General features: G+C 40.2%; 2 protein-coding genes across 19 annotated transcripts in view; one reads left to right on the top strand and one right to left on the bottom strand.

The window, feature by feature from the left end:
* Positions 1–1,778: 1,778 nt before the first annotated feature.
* rad23aa (RAD23 homolog A, nucleotide excision repair protein a) lies at positions 1,779–12,805 on the top strand. The gene is made up of 9 exons (XM_018698567.2): positions 1,779–2,040; positions 2,957–3,118; positions 3,295–3,509; positions 4,980–5,023; positions 6,033–6,160; positions 7,846–7,933; positions 9,531–9,661; positions 9,987–10,148; positions 10,290–12,805. The coding sequence occupies exons 1-9, from the start codon at positions 1,975–1,977 to the stop codon at positions 10,401–10,403; spliced, it is 1,110 nt and encodes a 369-aa protein (XP_018554083.1). The 5' UTR covers positions 1,779–1,974; the 3' UTR covers positions 10,404–12,805.
* Positions 12,806–15,743: 2,938 nt separating this feature from the next.
* Positions 15,744–25,718, bottom strand: part of nfixb (nuclear factor I/Xb) — a 140,723-nt gene continuing 130,748 nt past the window's right edge. For all 18 annotated transcript variants that reach the window (XM_018698570.2, XM_018698572.2, XM_018698580.2 and 15 more), the window contains 2 exons: positions 25,479–25,570; positions 15,744–22,094 (listed from right to left, as the gene is read on the bottom strand). In XM_018698570.2, coding sequence (XP_018554086.1) covers positions 22,080–22,094; positions 25,479–25,570 — 107 coding nt within the window. In that variant the 3' untranslated portion in view covers positions 15,744–22,079. The remainder of the gene's footprint in view (positions 22,095–25,478; positions 25,571–25,718) is intronic.

Below are 25,718 nucleotides of genomic sequence, written 5' to 3'. Positions count from 1 at the left end.
TTATATACAGAAAGGGTGATAGCCCATAATGATAATACATAAATCTGCAGATGTGAAGTGTCTCAACAATTCTCTGTCCTCTGTTGAACAGTGTTTAAAAGCATTGACTCACAACAGCCAAAAGAAATGTTTCTTCTATTATGAAAACGTTTATTTCATGTAATTATGGGCTAGCATAACATTTAAATAAATCAGGAAATACACTCTCCACTATACTGCTTTATTGCCAAGATTTAGATGAGAAAATCGGTACCACTCTTATGCCTCTGGGACAAATAAAAGGCTACAGCAAGCAGCCAATTAGCTTAGCGCAACGACTGGAAATAGGGGGAAACAGCTTGCCACAAGACAGCAAGATTTCATGAAGTCACTGCTCCTGTCCAAGAAATCTGTCTGGCACATAACTCCTTTAACACATCAACTTGTCAATTTAACATTTTGGTTTTTGAACGGACTGACTGAACAGGATGCAACAAGGTATGTTAGTGAGCTCTAGAGGTGCTGGTGGGCAGATTTTACCTTTAGACAGAGCCAGGCTAGCTGTTTCCCTGTGTTTCCAATCTTTGTACTAAGCTAAGCTAACCTGACCAGCTCCATACTGTAGCCATATATTTATCTCACTTATGATTGTGGTCATCATAGTGCACTTCCTTCTCTTCCAGGGAGAGGCAGTCAGAAACCATTATAGTTTAGGCTACTAGGCCACATAGTTCTCTCAGAGAAGTCAATATGCTACTTATTAGGTCTACAGCACAGTGCTTTAACATTAATGGGTGTCTGTAGGAGACACTATGTCTGTCTGTGATTGCACAAGACGATGATTCACATGTATTCAAAATCTCTCTTTACTTCTCAACATAGAGGAAACTATTTAGCATAGTAACATAGTAACATTGATAAAATTAATGAAAATATCATCCTAAAAACACAATATTTGGACAATAACTGCATTTATGGTGAAACTAAATGATCACTTGACACTGCAATGTAATGTAAAAAACAAAAACCACCAACTGATTATTTCTAACTAAAATGTAGCAGTTTATTGTTAGATTTAACTGAGTGGAATTAAGTGTTCAGCCGGCCGGGAGTGACTAAGAGCTTTATTAATGCCAGTGAATCAAATGCTTAATAAATAATTTTAAAGACATTAATAAGAACTACTTTACCCTTCTTCCACAATACACCTACTTTGTCTTTGTAGCAAGCAAATAATTTCATGTATTTAAGTCATTTAAGTCCTTACACACCTATAGTCCAGACACAGGTGTTTACACTTCTGTTAAGAGAGATAAGACCTCTTCTCAGGATTGCAATTGCATGTACAGACTGGGCTCGACTGACATCTCAGTGTCTGTCCTGGTAGTTTTGTTGTCACCGTCACCATTCCCATTCACATAGTTAAAACTATATATACTATACTAAAAATAAATAATATTCTTAATACAACTTTTGAAATCATTCTCACTGGTAAAAAATATTATTTAGACAGGTTAAAGTTTGGTATTGAATTACTGTTTAAATTAGTATAAATGAATTGGAGGTAGCTTTCGAAAGGAAAAAAGTAAACTTGCGCTGAAACAAAAGACACGATAGCTTGATTATGTCTTGATATCTGACTGAATTATTATTGTTCCCACCAGTCGGTCTGGAGTTGAAGATATCTTGAATTGTCATTATTACTGGGCAAATGTTAATTAGGACTATTCAAAATGCTTGGTAACTCGTTAAAGCGGCTTGCCATAGTCGCGTCTAAGAGCACGAGATCTCGTACCTTTCAGCAGCGGAGGTCTTCTCGCCGCACCACCAACTTGTCACTAAAGATGGCGATTTGCTGAGTGCTCATGGATACACACATTTCTCGGCTAGTTGTTATCTTACCCGAAACGCCAACTTTAAAAACAAATTAACTGCTTAGCGAGCACCTATTTCTCCATTTGAAGCACATCTGACAAAACGTCAGCCACCGCTACCATGCAGATCACGCTTAAAACACTGCAGCAGCAGACTATTCAAATTGAGATAGACCCCGAACAAACGGTGAGTGGCTATTAGCTAACTTGCTAACTTTAGCTAACAGTACTAGGTATATTTTAAATTTGCGCGTAGAGCCTTAGGCTTTACTTGATACCGCCAATTAAGGAACAATTTATGAAGTTTCAGCAAATGGGTGCCCATTAACTGCACGTGTTACAAAAGAGCAAACCACATGAATCAGGGTGCTAAACAACGCGAAACCTCACCTACTAGCAAACGTTAGCCAGTTAGCTAGCTGAACAACCCATTAACAAAGTCATCGCGACACAACTGCATACGACTTTTTCGTCCTTTCAAGTTTGTGTCGTGGTTACTTTGCTGCTACTGCTCCTCGACAATATCTAATGTTGTTTTACTACGCAATGCTGTAACTTATATGATAAATCCAGGCTGCCCGCTACGGTATTACTGCTAATGCTAACGCGAATGACAATTACGATTAGCCTTACTGGTAGCGCACTAAGAAGCTGGCTAAGTTTGTTAGCATGTTCACATCTTTGTCATGTAGCCAGTAAGGCCAGCGCTAAGTGAACATTAGATTGTGTTGCTCCATCTATTAACGACATATCGCTTTCATTACTCGTGGAACATCTTACATGTGATTTTACACTTGTATTTATAGTAAGCACAGTCATGCTGTGTGATACACTGCATCTGAATGACATCGCTGCATATACAATGCTCTAACTCAACAGCCTTTTGCAACTCAGCTATGATGCTTCTCTGTGGTAATGACATTGTCGATGGTCCATCTAGATAGTCTTTTTACTTAATAGGCGTTTGGTAGAATATTGGAAGAGGTATTAGCGAGGTGAATGAAAGACTGCCATTTTTCACTGAGTGGAGATATTTATATAAAGCATTGGGAAATCGTTAGGATGTGCTTGCATTTCAGTTTGATTCCTCTCTTTCTTATCAGGTGAAAGCTTTGAAAGAGAAGATAGAAGCAGAAAGAGGCAAAGACAACTTTCCTGTTTCTGGGCAGAAGCTCATATATGCTGGAAAAATCCTGCAAGATGACACACCTATTAAGGACTACAAAATTGATGAGAAGAATTTTGTTGTAGTGATGGTGTCCAAGGTGAGAACTTAATGCAGTGCTTACAGATGACACTGGATTTTATAGTGTTGTAGTGTTTGACATTTTTTAGCTAATCTGCTGTCAACAATCAGGTACTCTATTGGCAGATTGTAATATTCAGCAGTTTCACGACTAAGTTACTAGACTAACAGCACCTTCTTTTGAACTAACTAAAGGCCAAGCCTGCAGCTGCCGCCTCGCCCCCAGTTTCAGAAGCACCCAAGCCCCCTGCACAGGACTCTGGCTCCACATCAACAGCTGCCTCAGCCACAACCCCAGCCTCAGCCCCTGCCCCAGCCCCAGTCCCTGCCCCAGCAGCTGTCCCCATTCCCCCCGAGGAGGCCAAAGAGGAGCCAAGTGCCGCAGCCACAGAACCACAACAGCCAGCCAGGTAATCACAATCTGCTACTTTGTGTGTATTGTTTAGAACTGCAATGCTGGATTGATTGAAAATTAATTGTCAGCTAATTTGATAATTTCTTAATTGTATTAGTTATTTTGCAAGTAAACATTCAAATTATTACTGACATGTAGGTCAATTAAGTGGATATTTTGGGGTTTTGGACTGCTGGTTGAATAAAAGAAGCAATGTAAAGCAATCCATTTAAACATTTAAACATGTCATGTTAGGCAATCCAAAAACAATGTTTTCTTACATTTTATACACCAAATGATTAATGGGCCAGGTAGTTTTACTGGCAGATATGGTTGAAATTAATACCACAGTTAATGTTTTTTAGATATTTATATATAGAGTTTAATCCAGAGCACTTTGTTGTGACAGTGAGCTTTTTAAAACATAAATGCCCTTTTACTGTTCCCAAATGTTCAAAGTCACAAACAGAATCAGTGCTGCTAACAGTCTTGTCACATAATAAACAAAAGACATTGTTGGCTGTTATTTTACATCTGTATTTGCAGCCAAACTCCTGCTCTGTATCGTCATTAAAGTTAAAAAAGGAGTTAGTGGATTGTGCCTTTTTTGCTAAGTCAGTCAGTCAAGACAGTCAGCGTGAGCTCTTTGTAGATAACTGATCTAACACTTGGATCATTTTCCAGCCTTAATTGTTCAAAGTATCATATCAGCAAGTGAATGGAAAACTGCATAGCAGTCATCGTCAGATATAATGATACGTTTGAATGTAAATTATTATTTATTCAAGAATAACCATGATTTAATGATAATACATATAATACATTTTCCGTTAATGTAGCTATTATCTCACTAAATCTGACTAATTTGTCCCGATCTTCCAGATACAAACTAACTTGAAGTTTAATTCTAAGTAAAATATAAATAAATGTTTTGACAGTGGCACACTCAAGCCCTGTTAAAACACACAAGTGTACTTTCATGTATGTTCCACTCTGTTTGTTGACAAGATTTATAATGTTTTAAATGCTTTAATTTCTTAACCCTTTACCCGCGAAAGCAATATTAGTTAGAAATGTAATAACATATGTGCAATATTAATTCTTGTATTATTTTAGTCCTAGTAAGTGAAATGGGTGAACGGTTGTGCAGATTGACCCCCACCCAGATGTATTTTAATGGAGAGTGGAACAACAAAGGAATGAACAATTAATTTGTCAAACTACATGTTAAACAGGAAGAACATGAGTCATTCACTGGTTAGAATTAAATCCAATTATGCCATTTTTTCTTTATATCTAACACAGGCATTTTCATTTTAACTAAGTAATCTGTAATGTGACATTTTATTTACTTGATTGCGTGGAATAGATCTTGATTTTTAAATTCAGTTGTCAGCATTGTTTTACTGCTTTGCTCTTCACCATGGAATCACAGAAATGTTGTGTAGAGTGTCTGATTTTTCTTTTCATCTTTTATGTTTTGTAGCTCCAGTGGCGGGAGCCAGGGTTTGGATGCCTCCTCAGCACTTGGTGGGTAATGGATGGGTCTCTGCCAGACTTACATCATACACATGCAACTGGAGCCTGTTCACCTCTGCAGTAGTTTGAGCATTTGCTCATAGTTGTTAAATGTGAATTGTACAATTTCAGACAATTAACAGTGTTACTAGTGTGTTAATATCACAGTAGTGCATTTCTTGTGTAAATCCAAGGTTATTCTTGCTGTGCCAGAAATTGTTACTGCTGTGAGTCAGGGACTTTACAGGCTGCAGTGCAATACATTCCATTCCTATATTTAGGCTGTGACAAAAGTAAGCCATCCTTTACTGTGGTGTCACACTGCCACAGAAAGTGATGGGGATTCCCATTTGTTCCACTCATAGATTATGTGCATGCTTGGAAAACGTCATGCTACCAGTAAAGCCCATATTGTTGAATATTGGATGTTTATATTCAGTTGTTAGTGTGTGTTTTTTTCTTTGTTGTTTTCATGATCTATGTACAGAAACATTTATCCTGTGTAGTTCTATACTTATATAATCCTATAAATTAATGGAAGAAATCCAACATAAGTTTTATGAGTTTGGAACATGGTTTATAATTAAAGGTATACAGACCTAAGTCTGTGTTTGAGAATCAAATTCTCACCCACTTCTAGGTTTAAATGCAACTCCATATTGCTTATGCTTAGATATAATATTGGTGATGAACTAGAATTCATAGAAGTATAATTACATACATGAGGGGTCTAAATGTCTGTTGCAGTCAACACTATGAAATAGAACCAGGATCAAAAGACAGTGTAAGAAACTTACTCATGTAATTTACTAACTCAAAAAGTGCATTTAATTTTATGTTACTCTTTAAGTTTTGGAATGGTTTTGAATTAGCAAATTAAGTGCTGCATTTTTGCATACTTGCTAAAGATAATTCGAAATACAATTTCCTGGTTAAGACATTCCTGATGGTTTAACTTTGCAAATATACAAACTATGTAGAGTCAGTAACTTGGTCATCTGTGTCTGTGCTGTGTTTTCAGTGACTGGGGCCGAGTATGAGGCGATGCTGACAGAGATCATGTCTATGGGCTACGAAAGGGAGAGAGTGGTGGCTGCACTAAGGGCCAGTTTCAACAACCCCCACAGAGCTGTAGAGTACCTTCTCACTGTAAGTCTCACACACACACACACACACACACACACACACACACACACAGACACACACACAAACAAAGAAAGTGAAATCATTCTTAGTATTTGCAGCTAAACTTTAGCTGCTCTATTTGTGTTGCTCTATTTACATGAGCATCAGTTAATATGTCTGACACCCTCAGCACCTATTCAGCAACCAGGCCTCTTAGATCCTCTGCCCAGTCACTCCTCTTTTTATTCTCAAAATTTAGACCTGTGTTCAGACAGGCAATAAAACTGCAGCAAAAACAGCCCACTGCTACTCCAACTTCATATTCATATTTTAGACTTCATATATGAATATAGATCTGAAGGTGTTTTCACATCTATGGTTGGTTTGCTCTGGTCCATATCAGTTGATGAGTTCGTAAACTAATGAGGGTTTTCCCCTCGGTTTGGTTTCTTTTCACACAGAAAAATCCAAGCGAACAAAAATGCATCACCACAAACCATGTGAGAAGATTCACTCCCCTCACTCTAGATCACATTCCCACCACAAATGAACTGCTCCAGAGTTTGAATGGGACTGGACCGAGACCACCCTCTCTTAATTGTCTTAGTGCGCAGTATTTCCCCTGCCGTTGTCTTGTGACATGTAAATTCCTACAGAAAAAGATTAAATTATTCCAGAAATACAATAGCAATATCTTAAGCTCTGGTCACTCCAACACATTTCGTTGTGGTCACTGCTTTTACACACAGTCAGATATAAAGTAGAGATAGACTGATAAGGTTTTTTCAGGGCCGATACCGATTATTAGTAGTCAAGGAGGCCAATAACCAATGTTTGGAGCCAATATTCATTTACAGTAAAACTGAAAATATTGGCTTCAAAATTTGGATTTTAAATGAAAACTTAAACAAATAAATAGCTCCCTAACGTTTTCTACAGTAAATAAAGTTTTCCAACATTTCAATATCACTGAAATGTTATTTTATCTTTCACTTATCTTTGTTTTAAGTTCAAACAAAAACAAAAAGTGCAGGGAGTTCCCAGGGTCAGCAGCATCTCTTAGCTCAGAGCTTCTCCACCCAGCAAAACTTTTTCTCCTCTCTGCCATGTGTGTGAGCACTGTGCATGCACAGCTTTCACTGTTGATTGGCTGTTACTCGTGCTGTGGCTCTGCGTGTAACCACTCAGATGGTGCTGTGGGTGGGGCTATGCTTGAGACGGAGTAGTGACTGCAGACAGAGAGACACGGCTGCATCAGAGCCAAAATAACCCAGTTTTAAACTGATCTCTTATCCGCCATCGGATTAAAAAAAGGCAGATGTGTCAAAATGCTGAATATCGGTCCGTCCGATAATCGGTCTAGCCCTAATATAAAGTAAATAGTTTTAGTTTTAATGAATAATGAAACATGCTCTGTATGATCTGATACAAGCACACTGACAAAAGCTTTGATCTGTGCACTGTGAGGGAAGTGAATATTACGTTGAGAGGTGTTTTCTAATATTTAGTCCACCCTCATTGATGAAAATGATGTGGATTAAAAATGCTCCTCAAGTATAATGCAGTTCAAATCAACAGTGTCACAAACTACAGCCTACATCTCTCTTATTAACATTGTTGAATTTCAATAAAAGTACATCTCATCAACATCCTAAAAAATGTGTGTTTGTACATGTGGGTGAATAATAGTTGTATTTGTGTCTTTCCAGGGCATACCCAGTAGCCCAGTCCAGGAGAGTAATCCACCAGCACAGGCCCCTGCATCTGGACCCACAGAAGCCCCATCTCTAGCAGAGGGTGAGGCATGCAACTCCATTTAGTCCAAAAGTACATGTAGTCAAGCTTTATGTGTCTCTGCTGCTCAAAAACACAACAAAACAAAACAAAAGCCTTACTGGCTAATGGTAATTTATTGGTTGTATTTTAAAACTGCTGTCCTGGCCCCAAATACTAACCATAAATCAACATTAACACTAGAAGGTAACTTACACCACCTGGGAGACTGTTCCAGAACATGTAAATATCAGACTGCTGCTGGGCATAGATAGGGCCCTTTTTCAGGTAACTGTGTTAAATAACTGACACTGCCTCACTGACAGGCAGTGACTCATTATATGACTCATTGGGCACTGAATGTTTCTCTGCCATAGGCATGAATAAATTGTTGTTAGACCTGTTAGGTGCCACCAAACCTGCACCTTTGTTAAAGTTTCATCACTCTGTGGAGACTTTCTGAGACACTCTGAGTCCATAAAAGCATCATTGTGTTTATGACTGTCAGGACTGAGCTGCAATGTGTAGTTGATTAATAGTTCCTGGGAACTATTTTGATAATTAATTGATTGCTTAAAACAAAAATGACAAAGTTCTAATTGTAAGATTTTGCTACTTTTCTTGGTCGTCATTATTATGACTTGAATGATTGGAGGTTTTAAACTGACAAAAGAAAGACATTTGATGATGACGCTCTTTGCTGTAGGTTGTTGAGATCAGCATTTTCACTGTTTTATTTATTGTGTGTTGTAGACCAAACAGTTGATTAATAGAGAAAATAGTTTTTAGTTCTAGCCGTTATCTTTGAGGTGATATGTGATCATCATGGAAAGAATGTGTATACATACTGTCAGTATATGAGGTACACCTAGGTAAAACTAATACAGTCTACTACAACAGGCCAACAATAAAGTCTACCTTCATGAAAGCTGTACTGTTCAGATTTTGTTGAAGCTGTTTTAGAGAGGTGTTAATTCAGACTGTGTGATGATATTAGAGGCTGTAGTTTGTGCTGCTGTTTAGCTCTGCTCACAAGACAGTTGTCTTATTTACCTGTTATGCCTAATCAGCTGGCTAGCTAGCCTTTAGCCCTTTTTATACAGTCTGTTCAGTGTGGGATTGTTATGCCGTCGTTATTCCACAGAATCATCGTCTGAGTGAAAAGCAAAGCCAGCATGGTGGAACAGACACCAACCAATGCTGAGGCTGCAGTGTTTACATGTCACGTCTGATTCTGCACTAATGGCATGCTATCTAAAATCACACACTTTTTGTTTGATTAAGTGTAAACAAGCAAAAGTGGTGGAGTCAAGGATCTTCTTAATGGGAATATAGGATGGGTGTGTGAACTCGGCAACTTCACTGTGTGAACTTGGGGAGCAGTGTGCAGTCAGCTGTAGCCTGACTTCTTGTTAAACTACAATGTCTCATTTGAGCTGCGGGGGTAGAGGCTCATGGGTTGCTGGAAGACACATTTGATGATGATGAGAGCATATTTAACAAGTTGTACTCTGGTCACTGTTTTAAAATAAGAATTCAGGTATTCATGTATCTAGCATGTAATATTTAGCATGTAATTGATTCAGTGTGCTGTCTTGCTCATAGTTAATTTTGTCACCAGGAGATAACCCACTTGCATTCTTGCGGACCCAGCCCCAGTTTCTTCACATGAGACAGGCCATCCAGCAGAACCCTGCTCTGCTTCCAGCTCTTCTCCAGCAGCTAGGCAGAGAGAACCCTCAACTTCTACAGGTAACACACTGACTCACAACACTGAGCGATCTTCAAACCAGGTGCATGCAAGAAAACTTCTCACAATGAGCGTGGAGCTATGTTGTGTCCTTGCTGTGAAAATGCTTGAGTTGCTGTCTCCCAGCAGCTTTTAGGATAATGATTGGTTAAAACTTAAGGTGATTATACTGTTGATAAGGCAGGAATTTCTCTCCTTTATTAAGCATATCTACATCTACAGAGTTCCATCTTCTACAAAACTAATTAAAGACAATAGTCAATTACACAGATGTTCTTCCAAAGATTGAATCATAACTTCTTCATCTCATTTGTGTGTCTTCCCCAGCAAATCAGTCAGCATCAGGAGCTATTCATCCAGATGTTGAATGAGCCAGTGGGAGAGGGGGGAGATGCGCCAGAGGTTGGAGAGATGGGGGCAGCAGGGGAGGAGGGCGCACCTGTTAACTATATCCAGGTTACACCTCAGGAGAAGGAAGCCATCGAAAGGGTGAGTTACAAATAATGACCAAATATTGAAAATGTGTTTTACTGTTGTCCAGTAAAATCCAGCATTTCAAATGAAGAGTTGCATATCCTTAAAATCTTCTTTCCTGTCCTTTGTTACTCCCTATCTGTTCTACCTGAGCAGTTAAAAGCGTTGGGTTTTCCTGAGGCTCTGGTGATCCAGGCCTACTTTGCCTGCGAGAAGAACGAGAACCTGGCAGCCAACTTTCTCCTCAACCAGGGACTGGAGGATGACTGAACACAGATCACTGCCTTCCTCCTCCTCCCTCCTGCCCTTCCCCTCTTCGGCTCAGCATAAAGACTGCACCCCCAATTTTACTGTACAGCTACCAACCTCAGCTCAACCCATCAGGAGGGGAGGAGAGGGGAGAGCCAGCAGGGGGGTGGGGGTGGGGGTGGGGATGGGGATGAGGGTGGTGGTGGCGGCGGCGGCGGCAGTGGGATGGGAACCGGAAATGGGGGTGGGTTAGGTTAAGGTGGGGTTACATGCTTAACACAAAGCGGAGGCTGTGTGCAGGAAGGTCAGACTTGGATTATCAGAGGCCGGGGGGTGAAAAAGTGTGGAAGAATTCTAAAATCCACGTGAATTCCAATGGAATGTGTGGGGTTTGTCTAGGGGAGATCTATAATTTGATTTTAGATGCGCTTTGTGAACATTAGGGAGGGGGGTGGGGTGGGGGGCAACAGGGGCTGAGGGTTTTGCGACGAGAGCGTGTGTGTGCTTGTGTCTGCGTGTGTGAGTACATGTCTGTGTGCCTGTGCAGATGGATGCGATACAGTTAAGATGAAAAAGTAATCAATTTGCATTCTCTAAGTTTGTTAATGCTGTAGCTGGATTGTATGGAAGCACATTCTCCTCACTGCACTTCGACAACATTATCAGTGTGCGTAACTGCTTGTGTGTACCTCTGTAAGCCTCATGTATGTACGTCCAAGAACGAAACTGGCAGAGACGCACTGGACCGTGCTGCCCTCTGTTTTTCTGACATTATGTAGCTGGGGTCTATCAGTCTGGGGAAAAAATGGGAACTAAACTGACAAATATCTGGTTATTCTTTTCACCTTGTACTACCCCTCATCTGTTCTGCCATGGTAGCTGCACACACCGCAGCCTATCAGAATCACTGCAATTGCTGTGCCTGCCTGTTTAGGTTACTCAAATGTGGAACCATTTTGTCTATGCTGATTGCTTCTGGTGCTAATTAACACTACCCAGAAAAATCTACTGTGCAACTTAAACATCAGATTTTCAAGTTTCTAATTATGTATTTTTTAAGATCTAAGATCTATAGCTATTATGATTTAAAAACACAATAGAGGGCGAAACTTAAGAAGCGACTGGTCATTAAGTTATTAGGCGATGCAAAGACTGCAACTAAAATGCTTTGGAATATATGGTGGCAGTTATGTTGGGAGTTCTCTGGCATCATATACTGTATTTTCCCCCCAGTTTACCAAAATGAGGACTTTTTATTCGGAACAGCCCATGCTCATAACTGTAAGGCTGTTTCAGCTTGCAAGGAGTTGACCCACTGTATGTGGGACCACATATTTCTTTATCTACTTAAATTAACTACATAACCAAAATGATTAAATGCCCACACATTTAACTTCCTAGGTGTTGTATGCTTTTTTCCTGTCCTTTCTTTGTTTTTTTTGCAGGCAAATCTGTGTGTACTGCTTGGTGAGGAGTAAACCATCTGCATGTGGTTTTATCAGTGTCATGTGATTGAGTCATCATGCAATGACTTTCTTCTGGTCATTTCTTAACAGGTTCTAAAAGATTACGACCATCGTACATTGTACTGCAATGTCTAGAAAAGCAAATGTTTTTGCCTGTGTAACATTGCTTTCAGGCACTTAAGGGAAAGAACTGGGATCCAAATCTAGCTAAAGTTTCTGTTAGAATAAATATACCGTACCTTTATCTTTCCAACCTGAGGCAAAGTGTAGTCACATATTAAAACCATTTGATTTGAATGAATCTGAGTTCTCATAAAGCTTAGATTAAATTCTGAATAAAAGAAAATGACACTAAATTAACTTACCTGTTATTGTCTAAATTTTCTGGCCCTCAATGTGCATTTAGAGGCTAATGCTGCCACCCCTCCTTAAAACTGTGCCATTCTGCCATCCCCAAGACCCCTACCTACGCCCAAATTCAGAAGTTTCTAAACCAACCCCTGTCTGTGAGACCTGTGTTTTGTCTCCTCGGTTTGAAGACAACGAATGCAGGGGAAGACAAATTGTTATTATGCATACTGAGGTTCAGCTACACACAAAACAACTGAGATGAAATTGCTCTGTGAGGAGCAGGTCTAATCCATCATCACCATCATACTGTATGTGCAGATGGGCTGATTGTCCACTACAGATTACTGTATTATGAAGCTTATTATGGTAATGGCTGGCCTAGTTGTGATGTGTGAGTTGGGAATGTGTGGCAACTGTTTGTTTTGACTGCAAAGATTCTCCGCTTAATGTGGGTCCATGAACAGACAATAACTGTAAAAGAAAAAACAACCTGTCTCCAGTCTGATTCTGTATGTGTGAAGGCAGTTTTTACTGGCAACTGTCCTACAGCATCAACATGATCTTAGACTATGCTGTGCTACATTAAATATCAGCAGTCTTTCAGGCCTTTGACTCCCTGTGCCTCATTAGCAGCATCATCATACATCTCATTCAGTCTGTTCAAACCAAACAGGATTTCAAATATTCACTTGATCAGAAGGGGCCCTCTAGTGGGTTAATCCAGCCTTACTATCCCCACATGCAAGGGATGGAAGGGCGGCATTGTAAATTGGAGATAGGTGGTGTCTTAGATCACCTCCTCTGTTGAGGGATGGTTTCTCTACTTTTACATAGATGACCTCTTTTACTCCTCTTTCAAACCATCTGTCTTCTCTGTACAGGATGTGGACCTTGTGTCCTCAAAGGTGTGGGTTTTCTCCTTTAGATGTAAATAGACAGCAGAGTCCAAACCTGAGGAGTTAGCTCTCCTGTGTTGGGCCATGCGTTTGTGTAGTGGTTGTTTTGTTTTGCCAATGTAAAGGTCTTTGCATTCCTCGTTGCATTGGACTGTATACACCCAACCTTGTAAAACCCAACAATTCGTACCATGAGCAGCACTAGGTGACAGTGGCAAGGAAAAGCTTTCTTTTAAGAGGCAGAAACCTCGAGCAGAACCAGGCTCAGGGTGAGCAGCCATCTGCCTGCACTAGTTGGTTGAGAGACAGAGGGAGACGACAATAATGTTGGGGGCAGTAGGTCACTCATGATCACAGATCCAGACTCTACAGCTCTGGAGGCAGAAATACCTGCAGAAAGTGACGGGAGGGAGACAAGAGAGCACAAAACTACAGAAAAGTTTGTAACATGCCTTTATGGGATATGAATATATACAGGAGAGGCTAGCTCAGTGCATCATGGGTCCCTTAGCTTACAGCAGCAGAACTAGTGGATGGTTCATGCAAGTCTGGGCTAGCTCTTAACTATTAGCTTTATCAAAGAGGAAAGTGTTAAGACTACTCTTTAAAGTGGAAGAAGGTTCCTCAGTAGAGGAGTGTGATAGCTGAATGTCCTGCCTCCCATTCTACTTTTGGAAACTGTAAGAGTAAGCCTGAATTCTTGGAGTGCAGTGTACTAGTGGGATAATGAGGTGCTGTGAGCTTTTTAAGATAGGATGGTGTCTGACCATTAAGGGCTGTATAGGTAAAGAGGAGAATTTTAAATTCTGCTCTGGATTTTACAGGGAGCCAATGCAGAGAAGCTACCACAGGAGAAATAGACCTTAGGCCATAGAAGTAACAAATGGCATTACACATTGTTGTTTGATCCGTTGTTCATAATTAGTGCAGCTTCAAAAGTGAATTTCTCTACCTGTGAGCTTAGTTAAACTAAGATCACATTTGAGTACACCTTCAAACTGCATAAGTGAGGTACATATGGATTTCCCCATAACATTTTTTAGTGTTAGAAATACACTGTAGTTCTAACAAATTTCTTTCATTCAAACAAAATTAAAAGAATCGCATATTAATAAGTAGCAACACAAAATTGATGCTGACGATACAGATTAAGATTTTTCAGGTCAGTTGACTAATTTGACATCATCATCATCAGCTTATATGGGGCAGTAAAAGGGTCCAGGCTCCTGATTTTGATTTTCCAGACAGGGTTTCCATATGTATAAGGCATTCAGTGCAGTATAGGATTGGATACAATACAGATACACGTAATAAACAAGCAACATGTGTAGAGGATTTCAGCCCCTGTACTAAAGGCTCTTGGACTACACAACCCTAGAGTGAAGAAGCAACTAACAAATAAGTTCATTTAACACACTGCAAGAGACTGTTGTTGCCCAAGAGTAGTAGCGCAAAGTAACTAAGTACAATTATTCAAGTACTGTACTTTAGTGTAATTTGAGGTAATTGTACTTTACTTGAGTCTTTATATTTTGCGCTACTGTGTAATTGTACTGGAAATATTGGGATGTTTACTGTTTTTTAAGCCGTAGTTACTGGTTACTTTTTAACTGAAAACAAAATATGTATAACCCATGAAATACAATGCACTGTATGTGTCACAGAAGTTTTATTTTTTCTTTTCACAGCCCCTCAGATTCATCTCATGATCCTTTAGAGGTGCCCTGTAACCTATGTTGGGAACCACTGGACTACATCTATTTTGCTAAACCTTGAAGGGGCTAATGTGTAAGTTTTCTCTGCTGCCAAATGTTGTTTCTTGCCAGGGGTTGGTGGTGGTGATTAAAATGTATTTCACCAGAAATGACAGAAAAAAATGTAATTTGACCTGTATTCCATTAGATTACAAGACAAGATGAAAATTAGGGTGTGAATTTAATGGTAGGAATATAAGTATATTGGATAGAATTTATTAGGCAAATATGTAGTACACATCATGCATGTTGTAATTTGGCTGGTCTCCACTCAGTGATCTGTTTGTTATCTATACCTGCTTGGCAAGCTAGATACTATGCTAACAGGCTGATCTGTGGTTGGCTAGCAATTTGGCTGGTAGGTAATTTGACCAGCAAGTGTTTAACTAAACTACACACTTCCGAGTGAATAATGCAGACATAGATAAGTAGGTAACATATTGATTTTAAGAATGTACTTTATTCTGATTACCAACTATATAAGTTGTAACTGTAACAGTGCAGTAGCTCATAGTTTGTATTCTAAACACATAACTCTGTAACATGTATTCCTGTTACGCCCTGACATTGAGTATTAACAACCTAATGTCATATACAGTCATGTTATATAATGTATATTATATAATGTCATATTCATGGGGAGCATTTTTTCTACAGAATAAGTATTTCTACTTTTGATACTTAAGGTACTTTAATTTGAGTAGGATCTGCAGTAAATGCAGGACTTTTATATGTGATGGTGTATTTCTACAATGTGCTAATGCCTGTTTTACCTTAGTAAAGGGTCTGAGAACCTCTTCCACCACCACCTATTGGGTCATGACCATGTATGAGAGACAGATGGCTGCTTGTCCATCACCAAAATGACACAGTAATAACCACAACTAGGCAGGATACAGTCAAGAACATCCTTTTATTCAATCAAGTAAAGGTGTTGCTCTTTTCAAACTGTTTTTTATTATTATTATGGAAAAGAAACTGTAATTAACACATGCATTTCACCATGGGCTCTGGGAGGTGTGTCTGAGGATGGGACACTGTTCTGAGGGGAGGAGGAGGAGGAGGAGGGGCACTCATCATGGGAGGGGTTACGGGCCAGAGGTGAGGGGATAGGCCGGCCAGGGGGCTCAGTCTACACATCTCTAAACACGGCCCAGCGTCCTACAAAACGTGTTAAAAACAAACAAAGGAAAAAAAAAAAAAAAAAAAAAAAACGCGGACGGTTCGGCCACAGGGTCTGACCGGGCTCTTTGAACAGTGCAGGGGCAGATACTAAAGATACCATCCTTCAACAAACCACACACACACTCTGCTCCATGCAACCTGTTCCTCTCTGATATGGCTTCTCAGCTGTGGTGCTTTCACCAAGGCTTGATTGATAATACTGCTGCTGGCTTCATTTGTTTGATGAAGAAAAATAAAGAGTTGCATATGTATAAATGTTTTTTTTTTTTTTTGCAAAACAAAACAAATAAATCTTTAATCACTTTATTTTTGCTGGTGGAATTTCAAGGTGCTTTCTCTATAAGTCACCAAAGTCTACTAGTTTTACAGCTTTTGGAACCATATCACTTTGGTCAATGGTGGTGATTCAATATAACATTGTGAAACAATGTGTAACATTTCTAATGATTGTGCTAAATCTGAGCCTCTCAGTATCCATGCTGTGGAACCTGTCCGCTTATAAGGTGCTTCGAGTTATTTTTCAGTTTCATTTTTTTCCTTTTTTTTTTAAACAGCTGGTCTCAGTCAACCACTAGAAAGGTGCATAATTGAAGGTCTCAACACAGCATCTTACTGCTGCCTAAGATACGCAGTAACAATGACAAAAAAGTAATCAAAAAGCAAATCCAAATTCAATTATAAAAAAAATAAATAGATAGAAACAAGGATTACAAACAAACCTGCCTATTCTAGCTGTCCTACCAGTCATCTCCCTCGCCAAAGTCCAAAACCTAAAGTTCCCGTGAGTGCTTTTATCCCTCCACCAGGGTTCATTTGACATTGACCACTCCCAGGGGGGAAAACTATTTTGTTGCCCTAATACCCAGCCCCTGTCCTCAGCACAGCCCAGAGCCCCGTGGTGTAACTTGTTCACTTACATTAGCTGTTGAATGGAGAAGCTGAAGAAGATGGGTATGGTAATACAATGTGAAGCGTACAGACAAGAATAACATGTGAGCTAACTGCATTCTGCTCAGACAAAAAAATCTTTGCGTATTCTTTTTTTTTTTAACCCCGCCGTTCAGAGAAAGGGAGAAAGGAGAAAAGGAGGGAAGGGAGGAAGGAGAAGGTTACGCAGCTACAGACTACTCCAGTGTCCAAGATAGACAGAAGACAAGATACAGAGGAAGAGAAGCAAGACAGAAAATATCTTCTTTTTTTTGTCTTTTTTTCAGCTTTTCTTAATTATTCAACAATAAAAAGAGGAACTAAATCACACCAATTTCCTTTAGTACTATGTATACTGCTTTAAAAAGCTTGAAGAAGAGGAAGAGAAAGATATAGAAGTATGAAGGAGGGGACTTTTTTTTCTTTTGAGATGGGCACTCAGGATTACAAGATGGAATCTGTGAACAAAAGGCACTTTTTAGGGACAACCTTTAAGATGCTCTGAGTCTATAACACTACATCACCAAACAAATATTTATAATCATTTACAGTGGGAAATCGGGTGGGGGTGGGGGGTGGGGGGTAAGGGAGGGGAGGGGGTGGGGGTGGGGTGGGGGGGTTCACGTTCTCATTTGAACTGATGACAGCATCCCAGCATCTTGAAGTCTCTAATTCCCTCTCACTGAACCAACCAGACATCGGCACCAAATTAAAAGAAAATCTCACCAGACATCATCATTATCATCACTAGTGATGTTTTTGTTTTGCTTTGTTTTTCAGGAATCCGTACTTGTGCATCTCCCAAATTGGGGAAGATCTTGTCTTTGTCCCACATTAGGCTCACTTGTGTCGGACACAAGATGATACAGTCTGGAAAAAGATGTTTTTTTTTTCTTTTGTTTTTTTCTTTTTGTATTTCTCTGCTGTGGTGTAAAGGTTGGGGGGGAAAAATGCCTTTTGTCACAACAACCTTTTCATACAATGAACCCCTCCCCCCTTGGTAAATACAAAAAAGAGAAATAGAATAATGCATGTTTTCCTAAAATTTGCTTTTATGATAACACTTAATTTCGTTTATTATTATTTATGTATAATAGAGATTGAATGTAGTTTATTCTTTACGAAAGCACCAGTTTTCATAGTGATATATATTTTATGAGTTGCAAAATTGTTCCTTCAGCCCTCCCACATTTTGAAAACAAATTATCAGAAATGAATTTTTTGTTTAAAAAAGTGATAAAAGGAAAAACAAAAAAAAAACAAAACAAAAAAAACCAAAAGGAAATTAAAAACAGTTTCCCCAAACTTACTTACAAAGACTGGGATTTTTTTCTCGCTGCCCTCATATTTAGAGTCCCAGAGCATGTGGACTTGAAGAACAAAAAAAAAAAAAAAAAAGAAAACATAGAGGGTTTTCCCTCTTTTCTCGCGACACCCTCAAACAATCGCTAACAAACAAACACAATTCCTCTACCAAGGCATTGCACATGGCTCAATCAACATACATCATTTAGTTTCAAGAACAATACTTCCCATCAAAACAAGAAAGAAAACAACAAAACCTAATCTGTTCTTTTTTTTAAATCCTCAACTACATTATCATCACTGTCTATGTATCTATTGTTGTGTTTGCCATGGATTTCCTTTTCTATTATGTCATTTAATGCGAGTGTGGGTTTGGAGACTGGTACTTTAGCTCAAATCAGCAGTTTTTGAGATGCATCCTATGACTGTGCGATGTACGCCATGCTTCAAAAAATAACTAGACTGCCACAGAGCTTATCTTGCAAATAAAAAAAATGTATATATCTATAAATATATATGTGTATTATATATAAAGATGCTTGCGATTATCTAGTGAGCTGTCACCGTTTTTTTTCCCTCTCCTGACATAAATTTTTCACCATTCACTATAGCTTATATGTGAGAAAAAGAACCTGAATTCATGTTTGACAAATTGCATAATGGGAATACAGAGGCACTTCCATAGATTAGAAAAGAAATCACCTTAGCCATCGTTAACGTCTTACTCAGCGGAGCTAGTTCTCTCTACGAAGCTGATGAGATGGTCGCCAGTCGTTGGCCAACTATGTTGTGTTTCCCTGCAGTGAAGAACATGGCCAGGCAGTCCAGTTATTTTGTGAGGTTGGATGGGTGAATTTAATTTGACTTTTTAACAGGAGATAACTGAATCAGTCTGAATATATATGGGCTAATGATATAAAATGATTAAAAGCATAAAGGCCTCCTCAGATTGTCTATATTTAAGACTTCCCTTTGAATTCAGTTGGGCACTGGGGATGTGTTTGCGTTAATAGTGAGTGGTTTTTACGAGTCTGTGTGTCTAAGAAATGGTGATCTGTGCTCTCTAAGTGTGTTTCTATCCCAATAATACATCCACTGATTTGGAATACTAAGTGGTGGTCAGTCTACTGTAATTCTTATGAAAAAGAAACTGACAAAGGTTGGCTGGCATGATTGTTTTAGTGCAGTTTTGATCATTAAGGGCTCATCGATTCACAATAGCTAGGGGGGAGTGCTGGTGTGTGCGCATGTGTTGGGGGGGAATACAATAGCAACCCATATCCTTTACCTGACCCTGTGCACCCTAAAAAAATGGGCACATGTGTGATCCTCCTACTGAAAACCCTCTTTGAAAACAGCCAGATATGTCACATATTCATTTTGCTCCACAGTGTGGCTCCCTCTGCTCTTGGAGCAGCGGCTCGTCTGGGAGTGTAAACAACAGGGTAAACTTTAGGGAGACAGAAAGAAGAGCTACTCTCTCTTTTAATCTGGGTCCCATCTTCAGCAACCTTCCGTCCTTGATTCTGGCTTTCTATCTCTCACATATCACCACCACCAGTCAGCAGCTCTACCTGGGTCAAACAGTAGATGCGGCTAATTTTGTTGATTTGTACGGTTCAGCAGGTAAGTTCCCAGAGGATAGGCTTCCTGTGATTGTCAAAACCCTGCATTGTGTGGTCCTGCAGTAAAGTGTGTGGCAAATGGGTTTATCTAGCACTGAGAACAAACACACCATGTTAAAGGAGAAGTTTGAGATTTTGGAAAATATACTCATTTGCTTTGTTGCTAAGCATTAGATGAGAAGATTGACACCACTCTTGTCTGTACAGTAAATATGAAGCTACAGCCAACTGCTGGTTAGCTTAGCTTAGCATAAAGCTTGGAAACAAGAGAAAACAGCTTTCCTGGTTCTGTCCGAGGGTAACATTCGCAACACAATGCAATGTCAACTGACAAGGTGCTGTGGTGACCAATAAACATTACACTTCCTAGACTGCATGCAGACCACTATGTCACATTGTTTACCCCACATAAAAACCAAAGTGTAAAAATAACAATTTACTGTTTTACAAAGGCTAAGATCCAGAATATTTCTTGGCTGTCAACAGTTGCCAGGTCCCAACCACCACAAAACGGCAATTTGTTGTTTTTAAATTTAACATTTTATATAGACTAAACAAACAAGAAGTGCTGGTTTGTGGATTTTGTTACCTTTGGACAGTGTTAGGCTAGCTGTTTCCCCCTGTTTCCAATTAGTATGCTAGGCTAAGCTAACATCTGCTAGTTGTAGCTTCATATTTACCATATAGAGTGAAGAGTGCTATTAATCTCCTCATGTAACTCTCAGCAACAAAGTGAATAAGTACATTTCTCAATATGTCAAACTTTCTCTTGAAGTTTTTGCAACTACTATTTGGTCCAGGTAAGCTAACCACCCTGTCTATGCCGCTTCAACATCCCACTTCTTACTGTGTTTCTCTATAAGGTGCTGTCATTCAAATATAAAACAATTATAAAATAGTACAAATCCAAAAGGAATAAATTCAAATAAGAGAACACACAAGAGAACAAAATCATTCATCTACATTACAAGAGGGCAAAAAGGGGAATCAATAGCTGCTGTCTATAATCGTGAAAACTGTCAGTTATGATGTACACACACAGATTTTCAGCATGTGCATTGGTTTGGAAATCTAATCAAATAGGTAGAGAGAGAGTTCACTGGGCTTTACTGTATGTGCATTTAAAATGAAAATATGATAACACAACACCACCACCAATAAATACTACAATCTAAAAGGTGAGACTGGGCAACTGTGAGTGTGTGTTGTCTTCAATTGTACATACATACTGTGGTCATGGCACAGATTGTAGTGAGTGTGTGTTGTGCGGGGAAATGTGAGAACGAGCGGAGGCCAATGATTTGTCGAACTGAACAATGGGGGTTGAGGACACATGAAGGCTTCTTGTACCTTGATTTTTCCTCTTTAAAACTCTTGATAGGCAAGTCTGGTTTACCTCCCATGCCTTGTAGGTAAATAGTGCACATCATTAAGATTAGTGTTAATTGATTCAGCTTGTAGTGCAACCCTTAATCAAGAAATGTTTTGGCATGGTCTCTCTCTAGTTAGTAGTAGGGTAAAAAGAGGGGCTTTATAAAGTCAATGGTCACTCAGAGAGAGAGAAACGTTGGTCAATTTGATTTTGTTTTGGGTGATGACAGACATCACAGGAGCATGGACTGCAGCTTTCATTGGAAACCTAATTGTGTCTTTGCTTTGATCAGGCTGTGGATTCATGGTGGGTGTAGCTTTGTAGGTTAAATGTTTCATCTGGAAAATCTGATTTTGTTGGACAGTTGATTTTCTTTGCCATTCATTACACAATGCATCCTCATGAAGTAGGAGAAGTCGACCACTTTTTCATCCTCAGGTTCCTCCTTTCTGCTGTGTTGTGCTGGTTCGGTGGTTTTTCGGGAGAGATGCCTGCTTGGTGCTGTTTGTCCCCTTACTCCTTCTCTATCCTGGCATTCCTCTTGTCCATTCATTCATCTTTCCATCTTTCCATCTTTGCTTAAAACGGGTCCTCCCTCTGACTGGGTAAATGAGTCCAGAGTTCCTCTAAAAGTGTCATGCTGCTGCTGCAATTTCCTGTGTTGCTTGGTTATATTTTGTATCAGGTGAGACATACTGTCAGGGCCGGTCAGTGGGTTGGTTGGAGGACAATTATTATCCTGTGGGTTGTTTCTCTGTTTTTCTATTTCCGATTGTAAAGAAAGAATTCTAGTTGCTGGTTTGTACACAGATCTTGTCAGAGGAACCAAGACTGAAAAAAAGAGGGAAGGGGGGTGGGGGTGAGATCATGTTAGTGTCAAAACCAGTAAGATTTGATGGACATGATAACAAAACACCCTTGAATATGACTGTACCGCCTGCACTTTGATGATTTTTAAAGACACTGTGGATGGCAGTTGGAGCAAAGCTTAGATGGATATGAAACTCTCCAAGCCTGTGGACATAAAGATATAAAGCGGGGAGTTAACTACAGCTGTCAAGGTGTGTTTCTTTAAAAAGAATTTTGTTCCCAACTGCAACAGCAATCTGCTATACCAAACTGACTGGAAAAACATGATTTCCCAGAAACTAAGTTTAAACAAGCAAAACAAACAGTCTACAGTCACACTAACAGCTCTGTGAGGCTGTGTTTTGGCAAACCGCTTCTTTGACTTATATGCTAATGTTAACATGCTCAAATGCTCAGGGTGACATTTCTAACATGCTGATGTTCAGAAGTAATATTTACCATGCTCACCATCTTAGTTTAGCATGTTACCATGTCTCCGTTATGTAATTTGCATGAAAGACAAAGTACAGCTGAGGCTGATGGAAGTGTCATTGGTTTTGCAGGTATTTGTCCATACCTTAGTCATAAGCACCTTGGCTCTAAGGTGGGATCATAGAAGTTAAAGGGATTCATGGACGTCTGTACAAAAGTTCATGGCAAAGTAGTTGCTGAGTTCTGAATTAAATGGTGAACTGACCAATGACCAACCAAAGATGTAATCTGGCAACCAGAGGATATAACAAAATGCAAACTATTTGAACTGTTGTACTGTAAGATATCTTTGTTATTTTGTTCCTGAAAATGGCTCCATACATTGTGTTGACTTTTGCCCACTACACATGTAACTCTTAAATACAGTGAGTGACAGAACAGTCATCTGGGCCATTACCATCAGTTCTGCCCGTTTCTTGACTGAACTACAGTATGTCATGAATTTGGCCAAGTGGTGAATGGCTACAAATAGTCAAGCAGCAGCAGGGGGATAGCAGTCTGGCGCTCCCTGTCACTTGCGCCATCTTCACGTTTCTCCCACTCAGCATGAGCAGGGAGCAGGAGTGGGTCACCGTCGCTGTTGTTGGCTGCCCCGCTTGGCCTGCAGGATCTGGCACTGCGGGCTAATGCGCCAACATTCTAGAAGTCAAGCCTTGGAAACTACTCTGAGCCTCCAGGGAAGCAGCCTTTTGTTTTGTTTGACTCTAACAGGTCGCATGAATACCCCCCTTCTGCCTCCTGCCCTTCTCAGCTACCCTACTCCCCTGGGCACTGTCCCAGCAGGCCTAGGGCATTGTAACTTCTCCCTTCTTAGTTACTCTCCCTCTCTCTCCTTCTGTGTATGCTCTTACAAACACACACACATACACACAATCCATCTATCTCCCATGAACACTCCCACTAAATCCTTGGCAGCAGACAGTGACCACCCTCTTTTCTTTCCTGCCCCCCACCCTCGCCCCCTCTCGAGAAACCCCTTCTCAAATTCAAGATCAACTGGCTATGACATCATGTCTGGTTGCCGCGGGTAACCAGACGGCCGGGACGTGACTTCTATAAGGGCCGAAACTGTGACGCTCTGTTCCCTCCATTTCCCCTCTTTCTCTGTATCGTTGGTATCTTGTTTCCCCCTTTCCTCTGGTTGCAGCACCCAACATTCACCACAAGAGGGCACATGGAGCCCACTGTTGTCTCTGTTAAAGTACCCCGGCCCATCCCGTAGTCACCACATACTCACTTCTGACATGCTCTTTGTTTAGTAATCTATCTTTTTTTTTTTTTTTTTTTTTTTTTTTAAGTAGATCATTAATCTTTTAGTATATTATTCTGACAGACACATGCAAATAATTAGTGTTGTGTGTTTGGAAAAGTAAAACCATACTTCAGATATTATGTCCCACTGAGTATTGAGTATAAATGAACTTTTTAAGAAAAGCATATGAAGACACGCTAAATGGCCAAAAAATTACCCTGTCCATATACTTTAATACTTTTGGTGTAGGGCTGTTTTTATGGTTTGGGCTAGTCCACTTAGCTCCAGTGAAGGAAAATCTTAATGCTACATCACACAATAATATTTTAGACAATAGCGTGCCTCTCTAACTTTGTGGCAGCTGTTTAGGGTGGATCATTTCCTGTTTCAACAAGACAATGCCCCTGTGCAAAAAATCCAGGCCACAAAGAAAAGATTTTCCCAGTTTGGTGTGGAGTAATCTGAGTGGCTTGCGCAAAGCCCTGACTTCAACACCATCCTCACACCTTTAGGATGCTGCGGAACACTGACTGCAATCCAGGTTTTATCGCTCCAAATCAGTGCCCAACCTCACTATGATATTCTTGTGGCTGAATGGGAGCAAGGTTCTGAATGCCGCCAGGTCCAGAAATCTTTCCAGAGGAGTGGAAGCTTTGATAACAGCAGATTAATGCCCATAGCTTTGGGATGATGTGTTCCAACAATCACAAATGTATGAAATACATACTTTTGACCATGTAGTGTGCAAAAACAAAACAAAAATTATGAAGAAGAAAAATGAAGGAAAAAGAAGAAAAAGTGATGGTGGAAATGGCAAAGAAAAAGAGATAAAGATCGAAGAGAAAAGGAGAGGAAGGGGAATAAAGAGTCGAGTATAATGAGCACAGGGGCAGAAAGCATCAGGAATGGGGGAAATGGAAAGGGAGGAAAAGTGAGAGAACGGAGGGCAGAGAAACAAGGGAGGGGATCAGCAGAGCAGTTTCAGATGGTTTCCATGTGTCGAGGAGCAGAGCTGAGCTGGCTCCAGGCGGGTGTGGTTGGACACTAATGAGAAAAGTACTGGTGGTAATGGAGGAGGCATATGAACGAGGCGCAGAGCATTGAAGAGAAGGAACGAAGAAGGTGAAAAAGGGAGAAAGTAAAAGGCAGAGGCAGAGAAAATGAATGAGGCGGGAGGGAGGAGAACGGAGTAGGACAAAGCTAAAAAGAGTTAGGAAGTGAAGTGGGAGGTGGAGAGGGTGGGTTGGCAAGAAGAGGGAAAGGAAAGGTAGCAAGGAGAGGGAGTGAAAAAGGCAGCGAGGGAGAAGGCCTGCTGCCTGAAGGGTAGGCTCCATATGTGCCAAATAAACAGTTGAGCACATATGGTAAACCACACACGTACAGTAAAATACAGATGTACAAATGCACACACTGACGGTGCGCTGTGGGATGTTGTGAGAGGAGAGGTGGAGGAAACCCAGCAGCAGGTTTCAGGTAGTGAGGGAATAAGAAATATGTTGGCGTACATCCACACAGTTAATAAGTTTCCTGAGTTTGACCAGTAATCACAGTCAAAACAGACACGTTTCCTCCTCATCTTTTACACACAGGGACAAATTGTCAGTATATTCCTAAACTCCTACCTGTGTCTGCTGCGGGATGTTCAGAAAGTTGTTGTCCCGTGATCCGATGCCGACAAACCTGTTGGGAGCTGTGGCGCCTGGCGTGGAGTATGCTACGGAAACAGAAGAAGAACAGAAGAGACATCAGTGCACAGAGAGACGATCACCACTGCAACTTCCTGTAGAGTCTTATAGGAATAGAAAAACACCTTGGGAAATGCACGTATTCACTTTCTTGCACAGAGTAAGATAACAAGACTG

This window comes from Lates calcarifer, linkage group LG11 (assembly GCF_001640805.2).
Source record: "Lates calcarifer isolate ASB-BC8 linkage group LG11, TLL_Latcal_v3, whole genome shotgun sequence".
Taxonomy (NCBI): domain Eukaryota; kingdom Metazoa; phylum Chordata; class Actinopteri; family Centropomidae; genus Lates; species Lates calcarifer.
This window is presented reverse-complemented; position numbering and strand designations above follow the sequence as displayed.